The sequence below is a fragment of the Giraffa tippelskirchi genome, chromosome 1, assembly GCF_054371585.1.
Source record: "Giraffa tippelskirchi isolate mGirTip1 chromosome 1, T2T-mGirTip1v1.2.pri, whole genome shotgun sequence".
Taxonomy (NCBI): Eukaryota; Metazoa; Chordata; class Mammalia; order Artiodactyla; family Giraffidae; genus Giraffa; species Giraffa tippelskirchi.
In genome coordinates, this window is record NC_137275.1 from 143,107,425 (window position 1) to 143,122,227 (window position 14,803).

Here is a 14,803-nt window from a genome sequence, read left to right on the forward strand (position 1 = left end):
AATCTCAGGAACCTGAATGAATGTCCTCAAAAGAACAGAAACATCTGAGTCGTTCACTCACTCCTAATTACAAGCTTATCCTGGGTGAGACAGAAAACAAAATACAGATATCAATATGGCCTGAGTGACTGAATTCCTACGTGTAAGATAAGGAGGGAAAAATGCAGTTAAGGATCAAGCAAAACTTATGTTCCTGACAAAATACAAACAGAAGGAATGTTTATTATTATACTTAAATCTGTACATAATAACTATGTACATGTCTATAAGTCTTCGTATTATTGCATAACTTCAGCCTTTATTTAGTATCTCATCTAACTGATACACATGTTCATTGACAAATCCAAAGTTTATTGGGAAAATTAAACTTCTACTGTAAAACTTCAGAGTGTAGATTGACTACATTTTCTAGGTCAAATAGGTAATATCTAAATGAAAGCACAATGAGGAAGTGAGGGAGAAATTTTCGGACAATGAGTACCGTCTTCCCTACTTAAAAGCCTTGCTAGAAAGATTGTCATCAGACACCCTACCTCAAGGTTCACCCAGACGCCGTCTCAGGCAGGCCAGCAGCAGCCTCATCTTCCCCATGGCTTTCGCGGTCTCTCTACTGATGGCCCTGGTGCTGGTCAGCTGCAGCCCTGGAGGATCTCTGGGCTGTAACCGGCCTTGGAACCATGTGTGGGTTGGCAGGCAGAACCTCAGGTTCCTGCGGCAAATGAGCAGACTCTCCCCTCGCTCCTGTCTGCAGGACAGAAAAGACTTCGGTCTTCCCCAGGAGATGCTGGAGCGCGGCCAGTTCCAGAAGGACCAGGCCCTCTCTGTCCTCCACGAGATGCTCAAGCAGTGCTTCAACCTCTTACAGACAGAGCACTCCCCTGCTGCCTGGAACACGGCCATCCGGGACCAGCTCCGCGCTGGACTCATGCAACAGCTGGAGGACCTGGATGCTTGCCCGGGCCTGGTGAAGGGAGAGGATGCCTCTGACCCGGGAAGGATGGGCCCCGTGCTGGCCGTGATGAGGTACTTCCAGGGAATCCGTGACTACCTGAAAGAGAAGGAATACAGCGAGTGCGCCTGGGAAACCGTCAGAGTGGAGATGATGAGAGCCCTCTCTTCGTCATCCATCTTGCAGAAAAGGATAAGAAACCTGGGTGGAGCTCTGAAGTCACCTTGAGATGACTCTCACCGACCAAGATGCCACATCAGCCTCGTACACTCACCTGTGCTCATTTCAGAAGACTCTGATTTCTGCTTTAGCCACCAAATTCATTGAATTACTTTAGTTGATACTTTGTCAGTAGTAATAAGCAAGTAGATATAAAAGTATTCAGCTGTAGGGGCATGAGTCCTTAGGTGATGCCTGCCCTGAGGTTATCTGTTGCTGATTTATTTATTCCTCCTTGCATTTAACATACTTAAAATGTTCAGAAATTTATAAAATTACATTTCATCTGTACATCATATTAAAATTTCTAAAGCATCTTTACCATTTCATGTGATTACATTTGTGCTTTGTTATATTTATTAAATCAAAGAAAATGAGTTTCTTCACTCAAAAAGTGAAATCCAAACCCCATTTTAAAACTTTATTAAAGAGTGGGTGGTTACATTTATTTACTCATTCATTCCATTCATATTATACATATAAATTGAGTACCCGAGTGACAGACTGTGTAATTGTCACCAAGGAATACATGTGAATAAACCAAATGCAGTTCCTACGGCATTGAAGCACTCAGTATTACAGAGAATACTGTTTATGTAAACAGTATTGTTTTATTTCGGTTATACTAAAGACTGCAAGGAGAGGTAAAGGAAAAGAATGTCCTCACACGGGAAGCTTTAGGTACAAATGATGCTGGAAAGATAAATAATATTATACATCCTTCCTAAGCTGCCTGCGGGGCTTCCCCGGTAGCTCAGCTGATAAAGAACGCGCCTGCGGAGCAGGAGACTCCAATTCGATTCCTGGGTCAGGAAGATCCCCTGGAGAAGGGAGAGACCAACTCCCCACTCCAGTATTCTTGGGCTTCCCTGGTGGTTCGGTCGCTAAAGAATCTGCCTACAATGCAGGAGACCTGGGTTGCGAAGATCCCAGGAGGAGGGCCCGGCAACCTACTCCAGTATTCTTGTCTGGGGAATCCCCATGGACAGAGGAAGCTGGAGGGCTGTAGCCCGTGGGGTCTCCAAGAGTGTGATACAACTAAGCATAGGGCACAGAAAGTCAATGAATTCTCTTAACTCAGTTTCAAGTCACCAAAATCTGGGGAGACTATTTTAGATAGACATTACCCAAACATAATTATTTCTACCGAGTTTACCTAAGCTCCTTTTCCTCCTTACTCTTAGAGATCACAGACCACTAGTATCAGAGAGCCCAGGTAGATCATTTATATGGCAAAGGCACAAGAGAAATACCAATTCCTTCCAGAAAGCTGGCTTAAAACATTACAAAAGGCTCACTTTGATACAATAGCAGAGCTAGCTGAGGCCATTGTTCTCCAGCTCTCTGGGCAGCGCCCATTCATCAGGGACAGCCACCCAAAGGCCCCATGTACTAGTGGACAGCCACCCAGGGATTTCCCTGTTGCTTCTGGGATTCCCCCTGCAATTCTGGGGCACCATATGGTAGCAGATGGCCACCTCAGGAATACCCTACAACTTTGGGATTACAGACAGCAACTTTGGGGCCCCCTGGGTTAGCGGACAGCCACCTCAAGGATCACCCAGAGACTCTTGGGACCCACATTCTAGTGGATGCCCCCAATAACTTTCCATTCCTCATCCTGTATCTTGACACTCACAGGAGTTTCTGTCATCTCCTGGCTGCCACCAATTGTTGGGTTGTGCCCTGCAGGCTTACAAGACCTTTGTTTGCCCAGCTTCGAGACCAAAGGAAGAATCTGCCGTCAAGAACAGAGGCATGGATGGCTTAAGGGATGGGAGGCACTCACACCTGTGAAGCAAGGTCCTGGAGCAACACCCCACCATGGGTGGTGCACGGGTGGTGGGAAGTATTCACACATGGTGACAGGCTTCATTCTGAGAGCAATGGCGGGGTGGGGAGTAGAGGGTGGGGAAGTGGGGAATGGGGAAGGAGGGGGTGGGGGGTGAGGGAGGAGATGGCTAATCATAGTGGGAGTGAGATCAGGCGGGCTCTTTAATATTCATGGAAAGCAGTTGAGGGACACGCCCCTCACCACCCCTTTGATACAAAAGATCAACTCTGGGGCCTCAGACAAGTACAGAGAAAAGCAAGTCATAGGCCTAGGCTGTACCGGTGGGGCAGGGGATCTACCGAGAGTAAGAGAAGAGCTATCCTGAGTGGCCTGACGGTAATATACCTTAATTAGAACATTCCACTATTGCTAAAAATCACCAGTGATCATCTGGACCTTCAGATTGTTTTGCCAGTGAAAGTTTGAAATATCCTGAGAATTACTGCAGTATGACACAGAGACATGGAATGTGCCAAGGCTATTGGAAAATGGCATTGATAGACTTGCTTGACGTGGGCTTGTCACCAACCTTCAATTTGTAAAAAATGCAATTATCTGTGAAATGGGATAAAACAAAGTCTGCCTATACTTCCTCACATTGTAGCAATTCCCAGTATGCTCTCAAGATTCACTCCTCCTTCCCCTGCACCAGCCATTCATACAGCTCTTTCCTGTTTCTTTGGGATTCTGGCTACCCATTTCCCCTTAAGATTGCAAAGCGTAGTCACTCAGTCGTGCCGACTCTTTGCCACCCCATGAAACATAGTCCACCAGGCTCCTCTGTCCATCGGATTCTCCAGGCAGAATACTGGAGTGGATGGCCATTTCCTTCTCCAGGAGATCTTCCCCACGCAGGGAGCAAACCTGGGTCTCCCATCATTGCAGCCAGATTCTTTACTCTCTGAGCCACAAGGGAAGCCCTAAGAGTGCAAAGCCACCAATTAAAAGTCTGAGTGAAAGTTCTAGGTTCTTCAGAAACTTTTATGCAAGACGTTATTTGCTTGTGATGACTATTTTTGGGAATGAGAGAATGTCCTTCTTACAACATTGTGACAACAGCCATGGCCAAAATGGACTAGGAAGCAAGATCCATTTTCCTCTAGAGGCTACTAAAATAATTACGGAGGAAGCGTGCCACTTACTGGCCAAGATGGACTAGGACATTGACCACGTCTGGAGAGCAGGCTTCTTGCTCTTCTAAGCAGAGGTCTGTCTTCTTCCTTTAGCATTTTCTTCAGACCTCAAGGAGGATCTTTCCTGGAAAGAACGGACACCAATAACTTGAAAAAGCCTGCTTCCTTAGCTTTTGTATTTTAGAGAGGGAAAATACTCCCAGCTTCAGGCAGGACATGTCTTGGGCTAAGGAAGTTGTGTGGAAAGAAAGGTCAGGATATGTTTCTCACTTTCAGGCTGCTCAACTGGCCAAGGTTACAGATTCATCATTTGCTTTACATACTTTAACATCCTTGGTGCCTTGACCATGGCATTCTGGGTAGGGAAATACAAGGGAAATCGGAGGAAATAGCTCCTGTTTGAAGGTGCATTAACTCTTTCCTAAAGCATACGTTGTCCGTTCTGAACCAGACTTCAGGGGAAAATTCTCCATGTCCCTTTGAATAATAACTGCACTTGCATCCCTTCCACTTGGACTCAGCAGTAAGAGAGAGAGTGAAGTCACTCAGTCGTGTCCAACTCCTGCGACCCCATGGACCGTAGCCTAGCAGGATCCTCTGTCCATGGGATTTTCCAGGCAAGAGTACTGGAGTGGGTTGCCGTTTCCTTCTCCAGGGGATCTTCCCAACCCAGGTATCGAACCGGGGTCTCCTGCACGGTAGGCAGATGTTTTTACCGTCCGAACCATCAGGGAAGCCTGTAAGAGAGAACACAGACGCAAATAAGGGGATTTCAGGGCATCCAATTGTTGCCAACCAATAACCTGGGGTGTACCTACTTGGGTAGAATTGAGAACGATTAAGGTAATGGAATACCGTCATTGAGGAGGTTAACCAGGAAGAGAGAGAGAGAGAGAGAGAGAGAGTGCGTGTATGGGTTTACTGATCAAGTAGCAGAGAAGGGTTCAATATAGACTAGATCTCTCAAATCTCTGCTTCAGGTTACAGACATCATCTTTAGATTGCTTCTCTCCAGTTAATGGATGAGCGGGCTGATAGCTTGCAGCAGAGGATGTCGGATTCCTGATCTCCGAAGAAGATTGAGCTTGGGGCCCGGGGACCAGCCTTGATCACCCAAGAGCTTTTGTATAGCAGGGTTTTATTCAAGTATCAAAAGCGACAGAGGAAGCTTCTGGCATAGGCATCAGAAGGAGGACAAAAGTGCCCCACTCGCTAGCCTTAGCAAGGAAGCTATATTCTTTTTAATTGGTTATTACAATAAATCAAAAGAATGTCTCAAGGTTCACAGATCATACTAGACCCACTCCCACAATATACATTTTAAGATAACGGGATTAGAACTAACAATAGAAAGATCTTACCAGACCCACTCCCCTAATATAATCTTAGGATAAGTCAGCAGGTTCTTGGTAAGGACAAACATGTCCTCGAGCCAGATACATTGCTCTATTGACTAAGACAAAGCAATGTAGAAAAACAAGTTTGTTTATTTCTCCTCCTTGAGAACTCCAGAACCCTATGTCCTCCTGGAGAGCCCCAGACCCCTCTCACGTCCTTGGGGACCCCAGACTTCTTATCAATCTGCCTAGGAACTGACATTCTCAGGGATCTCTAACTTGGAGGTTAAATACACGTCAGTTGCTCCGTTGAGTAGTACTCGTTTGCGACTCCGGGGTCTGTACCCTTTTCATACTGTTCATGGGGTTCTCAAGGCAAGAATACTGAAGTGCTTTGCCATTCCCTTCTCCAGTGGACCACATTTGTCACTTAGCCACCAACCTCGACAGCATATTAAAAACCAGAGACATCACTATGCCAACAAAGGTCCATCCAATCAAGTCTATGTTTTTTCCAGTGGTCACATATGATCGTGAGAGTCGGACCATGGAGAAAGCTGAGCGCCGAAGAATTGATGCTTTTGAACTGTGGTGTTGGAGAAGACTCTTGAGAGTCCCTTGGACTGCAAGGAGATCCAACCGGTCCATCCTAAAAGAAGTCAGTCCTCAATATCCATTGGAAGGACTGATGCTGAAGCTGAAACTCCAATACTTTGGCTACCTGATGGGAAGAGCTGACTCCTTGGAAAACATCCTGAGGCTGGGAAAGATTGAAGGCGGGAGGAGAAGGGGACGACTGAGGATGAGGTGGCTGGATGGCATCACCGACTCAATGGACATGAGTTTGAGTAAACCCCAGGAGTTGGTGATGGACCGGGAGGCCTGGCATGCTGCGGTCCATGGGGTCGCAAGAGTCAGACATGTCTGAGTGACTGATCTGCACTGGAGTGTACCCGCCAGGCTCCCGGTCCCTGGCATTCTCCAGGCAAGAAAACTGGAGTGGGTTGTCATTTCCTTCTCCTGTGTGTTAAGTAAGTTTGGGGTTTTTTTCTTTCTGCCTTAACACTCTGGGGACACTTTTGGGGGCAAGACCACGTGGATAATTTTTGGACTCATCTGGCTCTCTTTGTGGGGGCGTCCCAGGGGGCACCGGTGCTAAACAACACACCTGCCACTGCAGGAGACATAAGAGATCTGGGTTTACTCCCTGGGTCGGGAAGACGGCCTGGAGGAGGAAATGGCAACCCACTCCACTGTTATTGCCTGGAGAATCCCATGGACAAGGGTGCCTGTCCACTGGGTCCCAAGAGTCAGGCGTGACTGAAGCGACTTAGCACGCACACATGCCTGTCTTTGTGACTGTTTAACATTCTTCAGATATTATGATTCTTCCACTGTTTGGCTGAGCTTTTTTGAGATTTAACTTACACTTTGCCATTTTGTCAGCAGAAATGTCACTTATCTTCTTCACTTTCATGACGTTCAGATATACATATGTTTTATGTTTGCCCACAAACAACTACGGTTTTGCTTTCTAGGAAAGTTGCAATGAGAAACAAAATATCTCAAGTCTTGACAATCACAGAAAATGAGGTGAAGCCCCTCTGGCATTCTTTTATTTCCCTTTGTCTTAACCCTAGGATGAGATGGCACGAAACCCAGGAGGAGAGAGACAAACTTCAACCAGCAAATCACTATAGAGAATATAAGTTCCTAAGTCTTTTGTTGTGATTTAAATTTAAAACGAAACATCATGAGTAGGTAAAGAAACGAGGCTATTTCTCCCTGACACAGCCCGGCCTCATGGCTCCGCAGTCTCAGCACGAAATATACATGGATAGACATTGCGGCCCAACCCAAGTATGCACTGAATGAACAACTAAAGGTCACCGATTTCTGTGATATAAGCTTATAATGATATATAACACCATCACTGAATTCCCTATAGCCAACTCAGACATTCTGAGCAAAACATATGTTCAACAGTTTAAGTAAAAAGTTTGAATGATAAAAGCTGTAGTGGCAAACTAAGCATTGTCTAGTAAAGGTGAAACAATTGCACTTGCATAATGCCTCCACCTATGGAGTATTCTTGCCTGGAAAATCCAATGGACACAGGAGTCTGGCGGGCTACAGTCAACGGGGTCGCAAAGAATCGGACACCACTGAGCGACTAACACACACACTCGTAGACAAAAACACACTGTAGCTCTCAGCGTCTTATGGCTGCTGACCCTTGATAACGTGGGACACAGGGCAGAAGAGGAGGTCAGCACTGAGAACTCCAGTCCTCCACAAAAACACTGCAGGGAGAGGGTGGGGATTCTGGAAGATGAATGATTTTGCAAACAAAGGGACAAGCCCCTCCACAGTAAAATCCTCAACGTCTCAAAGTGGTAAGCCTGCCCTCACGAGTGAGTCCCAGAGAGTTTGGGCTGAGGACACTGTCATTCCAGACGAAAAGTGCTATTAGAGGTGAAAACTACCTTGTGAGTGAGGCAGTGTTGGAAATACAATGAATTATCTTGGTTTAGAATCTTCACACTTAAGTGCACCACAAAGAACCAGGATTCCTGGTGGGGGTATTGGCACAGCCTATAGAGGACTATAGATCTACCGTTAAAAAAACAAAAAACAGTGGAAAGAAATGGTGATGTCTAGTATATTATTCTTGACTGTCAACATGAAGAAAAAAGTCAGAACCTAAAAGTTGAGAGTTATGTTGTGTTTGGTTGGGTACTGGCACAGCTTGTAGAGGACTATACATCTACTGTAAAAAAAAAAAAATGGTGAAAAGAATAGCGATGTCTCGGATATTATTCCTGACTGTCAACTTGAAGAGAAAAGTCACAACCTAAAAGCTGAGAGTTAAGTTTTATTTGGTGGGAATTCAGGAGACAGTATTTCAAGTCACCCTGAGAGAAGTGCTCCAAGGACGTGGGGGGAGGAGCCAGGTTCCACAGAAGTTTGCAAGAGAGGGAAGGTAGTCCGAACCTCAAAATATTTTGGTGACTCGGAGAAAACCCGGTATCTCAAGTTACGGAATTTAGCACTTTGCTATGCATGGCAGGATGCAAGAGTCGGGGCTCACTGAAATCATTCTTTTCATGCATCTTGGCTATCCTGGGGCCGTGCGCCTTGCATTTTTCCCCATCCCGAGTTCCCTTGGGCTCACATTAGGGAGTGGCTGTAATCTGACAGCTGTCAGACCAGAGGTATATTCCTCCTTCCTGAGCACCCTGGAGGGCTGGAAACTCTGATGACTGTGTCATCCTGCTTTACGGATATGGTAGAAAACAGTTTGTTCCTCGTGGCCTGTGGTCCCAGTGAAATGTAACCTCAGGAACCTGAATGAATGTTCTCAAAAGAGCAGAAACAACCGATTAGCTCATGCACTAACAATTACAAGCCTCTGCTCCGATTAAAACAGAAAATAAAATACAGAAACCTGTAGGGCCTGAGGGACTGTGACCTCGTATGTATAAGATAAGGAGAGAAAAAATGCAGTCCAGAATCAAGGAAAGATTTTGTTCCTGACACAAAGAAAAGGAATCTTTATATATATTAAAATGTGCACAGAAGTATGTACATGTGTATAAGTCTCTACATCCCTACATAACCTCAGCCTTTAATTTGTTTCTCATTTATCTGATACCCATTTGGAGTGATACATCAAAAGTTTAGTGGGAAAACAAAACACTTATTATACAAATTAAAAGTATAGGTTAATTACATTTTCTGGGTCAAATAGAAAATGTCTAAGTGAAAACACATAATGGATGTGAGAGAGAAAATTTCTGACAATGAGTACTGTCTTCCCTGTTTAAAGCCTTCCTTTAGATTTATTATTCCCTTTGAAGAATCACCGCACTTGCATCCCTTCCACCTTGACTCAGGAGTAAGACAGAACACAGCCACAAATAGAGGGAGCTCAGAGAATACAACTGTTGCCAACCAATAGCCTGGGGTGTGCCTATTTGGGTAGACTCGAGAACTATTGAGGTAATCCAATCGTAATTCAGGAATTAACCAGGATGTATCCATGTGTGTGTGCGTGCGTGTGGGTGGGTGTGTGTGCATGTGTGCACGAGTGTTTGCTCAGAGAGTGGGGAAGGGCTTCAGTTTAGCCTAGATCTGTCCAGTTTCTGCCTCAGTGTACAGGCTTGTCTTTAGTTTGCTTCTCTCCAACTGACAAATGAGAGGGCTGTCCAATTTGTTTCTTAACTAAGTTTTGTTCCTTTTCTTTCTTCCTTCAACACTTTGGGGCCCCTTTTGGGGGCAAGACTACATCTTCAATTTTTGGTCTCACCTGGCTGTCTTTGTGGAGGCTTCCCAGGTGACACCAGTGGTAAAGAACTTGCGTGTCAATCCAGGAGACATAAGAGACCACGGTTTAATTCCTGGGTCGGGATGATTCGCTGGAGGAGAAAATAGCAACCCACTCAGGTATTCTTGCCTGGAGAATCCCACGGACAGGGGAGCCTGTCCACAGGGTCACAAAGAGTCAGACATGACTGAAGCGACTTAGCACGTGCACGTGGCTGTCTTTGAGACTGTTTGACAACTTTCAAATATTATGATTCCTTCCGTTTTTTGGTTGACCTTTCTTCAACGTACACTTTGCCATACTGTCAGCAGAAAGGACAGTTGTCTATATTCTCATTCATGACATTCAAAATTATATTTGATTTATTTTTGTCCACAAACAACTATCAAGTTTTGCCTTCCGGGAAAGCTGAAATGAGAAACAAAAGAAATCTCTAGTCTTGAAAATCACAGAAAATATGGTGATGCCCCTCTGCCATTCTTTCCCTTCCTTCTGTATTAACCCTAGGATGAAACGGAAAGGAACGCAGTAGGAGAGACAAACTGGCCAGTAAATCAAAAGGCAAAAAATAAGTTCTTCAATTTTTTTTTTTCTTTTGCTGTTCTTTAAATTTAAAACAAAACATCATGAGTAAGTAGAGAACCGAGGCTATTTCTCCCTGACACAGCCTGGGCCTCACTGCTCTGCATTCTGAGCACAGCACAGAGATGGATCGACAAGTCAGCCCAACGGAAGTATGTAGACTGAACGAACACCTGAAGGTGACTGATTTCTGTGACATAAGCTTTTACTAATACAGAACACCATCACTGAGTCACCTATACCCAACTCAGAAATTCTGAGCAGAACAAATCTTGAACACTTTACGTAAAAGAATTGAGCAACAAAAGCTGTCGTGGCAAAATAAAAATTGTCTCCTAAAGGTGTAACAATTGCAATTGGATAATGCCACCACTTACTTAGGTCTCCACACTTCAGATCTCAGCATCTCAGGGCTGCTGACACTTGATAGCTGGCGACATGGATCGGAAGAAGAGGAAGTCATCGCTGAGAACTCCCCTCCTTCACACAAACACTGCACGGGAGAGGGTGGGGATGCTGGAAGATGAATGACTTTGCAAACAAGGAGACAAGCCCCTCCACAGTAGAATTCTGAAGTTCTCAGGATGTGGTTAGCCTGCCCTCATGGGGGAGGCCCAGAGACTTTGGGCTGAGGACACCGTCATTCCAGAGGAGATGTGCTACTAGAGGTGATAACCACCTTGTGAATGAGGTGGTACTGGAAAGACAGTTAATGAGAATCTTCAGACCTACATGCACCAGAAAAGAAGCAGGATTCCTGGTGGGGGTATCGGCACAGCCCGTGGAAGACTAGAGATCGACCATAAAAAGCTGGTTGAAAGAAACCCTGATGTCTCGTATATTGTTCCTGACTGTTGATCTTGAGCCTATTATACAGAGGGAAGTAAGTCAGAAAGAAAAACACTAATGTAGTATATTAATGCATATATATGGAGTTTAGAAAGAAGGTAACAATGACTCTATATGCGCGACAGCAGAAGAGACACAGAGGTAAAGAACAGACTTTTGGACTCTGTGGGAGAAGGTGAGGGTGGGATGATTTGAGAGACTAGCATTGAAATATGTATATTACCGTATGTGAAGTAGATGGCCAGTCCAGGTTGGATGAATGCGACAGGCGCTCAGGGCTGGTGCACCGGGACCGCGCTGAGGGATGGGACAGGGAGGCAGGTGGGAGGGGAGTTCAGGATGGGGGACACATGTACACCCACGGGTGATTCACGTCAATGTATGGCAAAAACCACTGCAATATTGTAAAGTAATAAGCCTCCAAATAAAATAAATCAGTTAATTCAAAAAAGAGAAAAATAGTGACAACCTAAAAGATGAGCGTTATACTTTATTTGGAGGGAATTCGGGAGGCAGTTTCTCAATTCACCTTGAGAGAATTGCTCCAAGGAGGTGAAGGGAAGCGTCAGGTTGTACAGGAATTTGCAAGAACGGGGATGTAGTCTGAACATCAAAGCGTTTTTGTGAATTAAAGAAAACCAGCTATCTCAAGTTAAGGAATTTAGCATTTTCCCCATGTATGGGAAGAGGCAAGTGTCTGGGCTCACTGAACACGTTCCTTTCATGCATCTCAGCTCTCCTGGGGCATTTTTCCTTGCATTTTCTTGCATCTTGCATTTTATCACATCCTGAGTTGCCTTGGGCTCACCGTAGGGAGTAGCTGCAACTTGGTAGCTGTTCGCCCACAGGTGTATGTCCCCTTCCTGAGCACCCTGGAGGGCTGGCAACTCGTGATGACTGTGTCATCCTGGTTTACTGATTAGGCAGGAAATACTCCCCTCCTCATGACCCTGTGGCCCCAGTGAAATGTAATCTCAGGAACCTGAATGAATGTCCTCAAAAGAACAGAAACATCTGAGTCGTTCACTCACTCCTAATTACAAGCTTATCCTGGGTGAGACAGAAAACAAAATACAGATATCAATATGGCCTGAGTGACTGAATTCCTACGTGTAAGATAAGGAGGGAAAAATGCAGTTAAGGATCAAGGAAAACTTATGTTCCTGACAAAATACAAACAGAAGGAATGTTTATTATTATACTTAAATCTGTACATAATAACTATGTACATGTCTATAAGTCTTCGTATTATTGCATAACTTCAGCCTTTATTTAGTATCTCATCTAACTGATACACATGTTCATTGACAAATCCAAAGTTTATTGGGAAAATTAAACTTCTACTGTAAAACTTCAGAGTGTAGATTGACTACATTTTCTAGGTCAAATAGGTAATATCTAAATGAAAGCACAATGAGGAAGTGAGGGAGAAATTTTCGGACAATGAGTACCGTCTTCCCTACTTAAAAGCCTTGCTAGAAAGATTGTCATCAGACACCCTACCTCAAGGTTCACCCAGACGCCGTCTCAGGCAGGCCAGCAGCAGCCTCATCTTCCCCATGGCTTTCGCGGTCTCTCTACTGATGGCCCTGGTGCTGGTCAGCTGCAGCCCTGGAGGATCTCTGGGCTGTAACCGGCCTTGGAACCATGTGTGGGTTGGCAGGCAGAACCTCAGGTTCCTGCGGCAAATGAGCAGACTCTCCCCTCGCTCCTGTCTGCAGGACAGAAAAGACTTCGGTCTTCCCCAGGAGATGCTGGAGCGCGGCCAGTTCCAGAAGGACCAGGCCCTCTCTGTCCTCCACGAGATGCTCAAGCAGTGCTTCAACCTCTTACAGACAGAGCACTCCCCTGCTGCCTGGAACACGGCCATCCGGGACCAGCTCCGCGCTGGACTCATGCAACAGCTGGAGGACCTGGATGCTTGCCCGGGCCTGGTGAAGGGAGAGGATGCCTCTGACCCGGGAAGGATGGGCCCCGTGCTGGCCGTGATGAGGTACTTCCAGGGAATCCGTGACTACCTGAAAGAGAAGGAATACAGCGAGTGCGCCTGGGAAACCGTCAGAGTGGAGATGATGAGAGCCCTCTCTTCGTCATCCATCTTGCAGAAAAGGATAAGAAACCTGGGTGGAGCTCTGAAGTCACCTTGAGATGACTCTCACCGACCAAGATGCCACATCAGCCTCGTACACTCACCTGTGCTCATTTCAGAAGACTCTGATTTCTGCTTTAGCCACCAAATTCATTGAATTACTTTAGTTGATACTTTGTCAGTAGTAATAAGCAAGTAGATATAAAAGTATTCAGCTGTAGGGGCATGAGTCCTTAGGTGATGCCTGCCCTGAGGTTATCTGTTGCTGATTTATTTATTCCTCCTTGCATTTAACATACTTAAAATGTTCAGAAATTTATAAAATTACATTTCATCTGTACATCATATTAAAATTTCTAAAGCATCTTTACCATTTCATGTGATTACATTTGTGCTTTGTTATATTTATTAAATCAAAGAAAATGAGTTTCTTCACTCAAAAAGTGAAATCCAAACCCCATTTTAAAACTTTATTAAAGAGTGGGTGGTTACATTTATTTACTCATTCATTCCATTCATATTATACATATAAATTGAGTACCCGAGTGACAGACTGTGTAATTGTCACCAAGGAATACATGTGAATAAACCAAATGCAGTTCCTACGGCATTGAAGCACTCAGTATTACAGAGAATACTGTTTATGTAAACAGTATTGTTTTATTTCGGTTATACTAAAGACTGCAAGGAGAGGTAAAGGAAAAGAATGTCCTCACACGGGAAGCTTTAGGTACAAATGATGCTGGAAAGATAAATAATATTATACATCCTTCCTAAGCTGCCTGCGGGGCTTCCCCGGTAGCTCAGCTGATAAAGAACGCGCCTGCGGAGCAGGAGACTCCAATTCGATTCCTGGGTCAGGAAGATCCCCTGGAGAAGGGAGAGACCAACTCCCCACTCCAGTATTCTTGGGCTTCCCTGGTGGTTCGGTCGCTAAAGAATCTGCCTACAATGCAGGAGACCTGGGTTGCGAAGATCCCAGGAGGAGGGCCCGGCAACCTACTCCAGTATTCTTGTCTGGGGAATCCCCATGGACAGAGGAAGCTGGAGGGCTGTAGCCCGTGGGGTCTCCAAGAGTGTGATACAACTAAGCATAGGGCACAGAAAGTCAATGAATTCTCTTAACTCAGTTTCAAGTCACCAAAATCTGGGGAGACTATTTTAGATAGACATTACCCAAACATAATTATTTCTACCGAGTTTACCTAAGCTCTTTTTCCTCCTTACTCTTAGAGATCACAGACCACTAGTATCAGAGAGCCCAGGTAGATCATTTATATGGCAAAGGCACAAGAGAAATACCAATTCCTTCCAGAAAGCTGGCTTAAAACATTACAAAAGGCTCACTTTGATACAATAGCAGAGCTAGCTGAGGCCATTGTTCTCCAGCTCTCTGGGCAGCGCCCATTCATCAGGGACAGCCACCCAAAGGCCCCATGTACTAGTGGACAGCCACCCAGGGATTTCCCTGTTGCTTCTGGGAT

At 45.2% G+C, this 14,803-nt stretch overlaps 2 protein-coding genes across 2 annotated transcripts; both read left to right on the top strand.

Moving 5' to 3' along the window:
* The first annotated feature begins 589 nt into the window (after window positions 1-589).
* LOC145538647 (interferon tau-like) lies at window positions 590-1,177 on the top strand. Its single transcript, XM_081571051.1, has one exon. The coding sequence runs from the start codon at window positions 590-592 to the stop codon at window positions 1,175-1,177; it is 588 nt and encodes a 195-aa protein (XP_081427177.1).
* An 11,612-nt stretch (window positions 1,178-12,789) lies between these two features.
* LOC145538301 (interferon tau-like) lies at window positions 12,790-13,377 on the top strand. Its single transcript, XM_081570178.1, has one exon. The coding sequence runs from the start codon at window positions 12,790-12,792 to the stop codon at window positions 13,375-13,377; it is 588 nt and encodes a 195-aa protein (XP_081426304.1).
* Window positions 13,378-14,803: the final 1,426 nt, after the last annotated feature.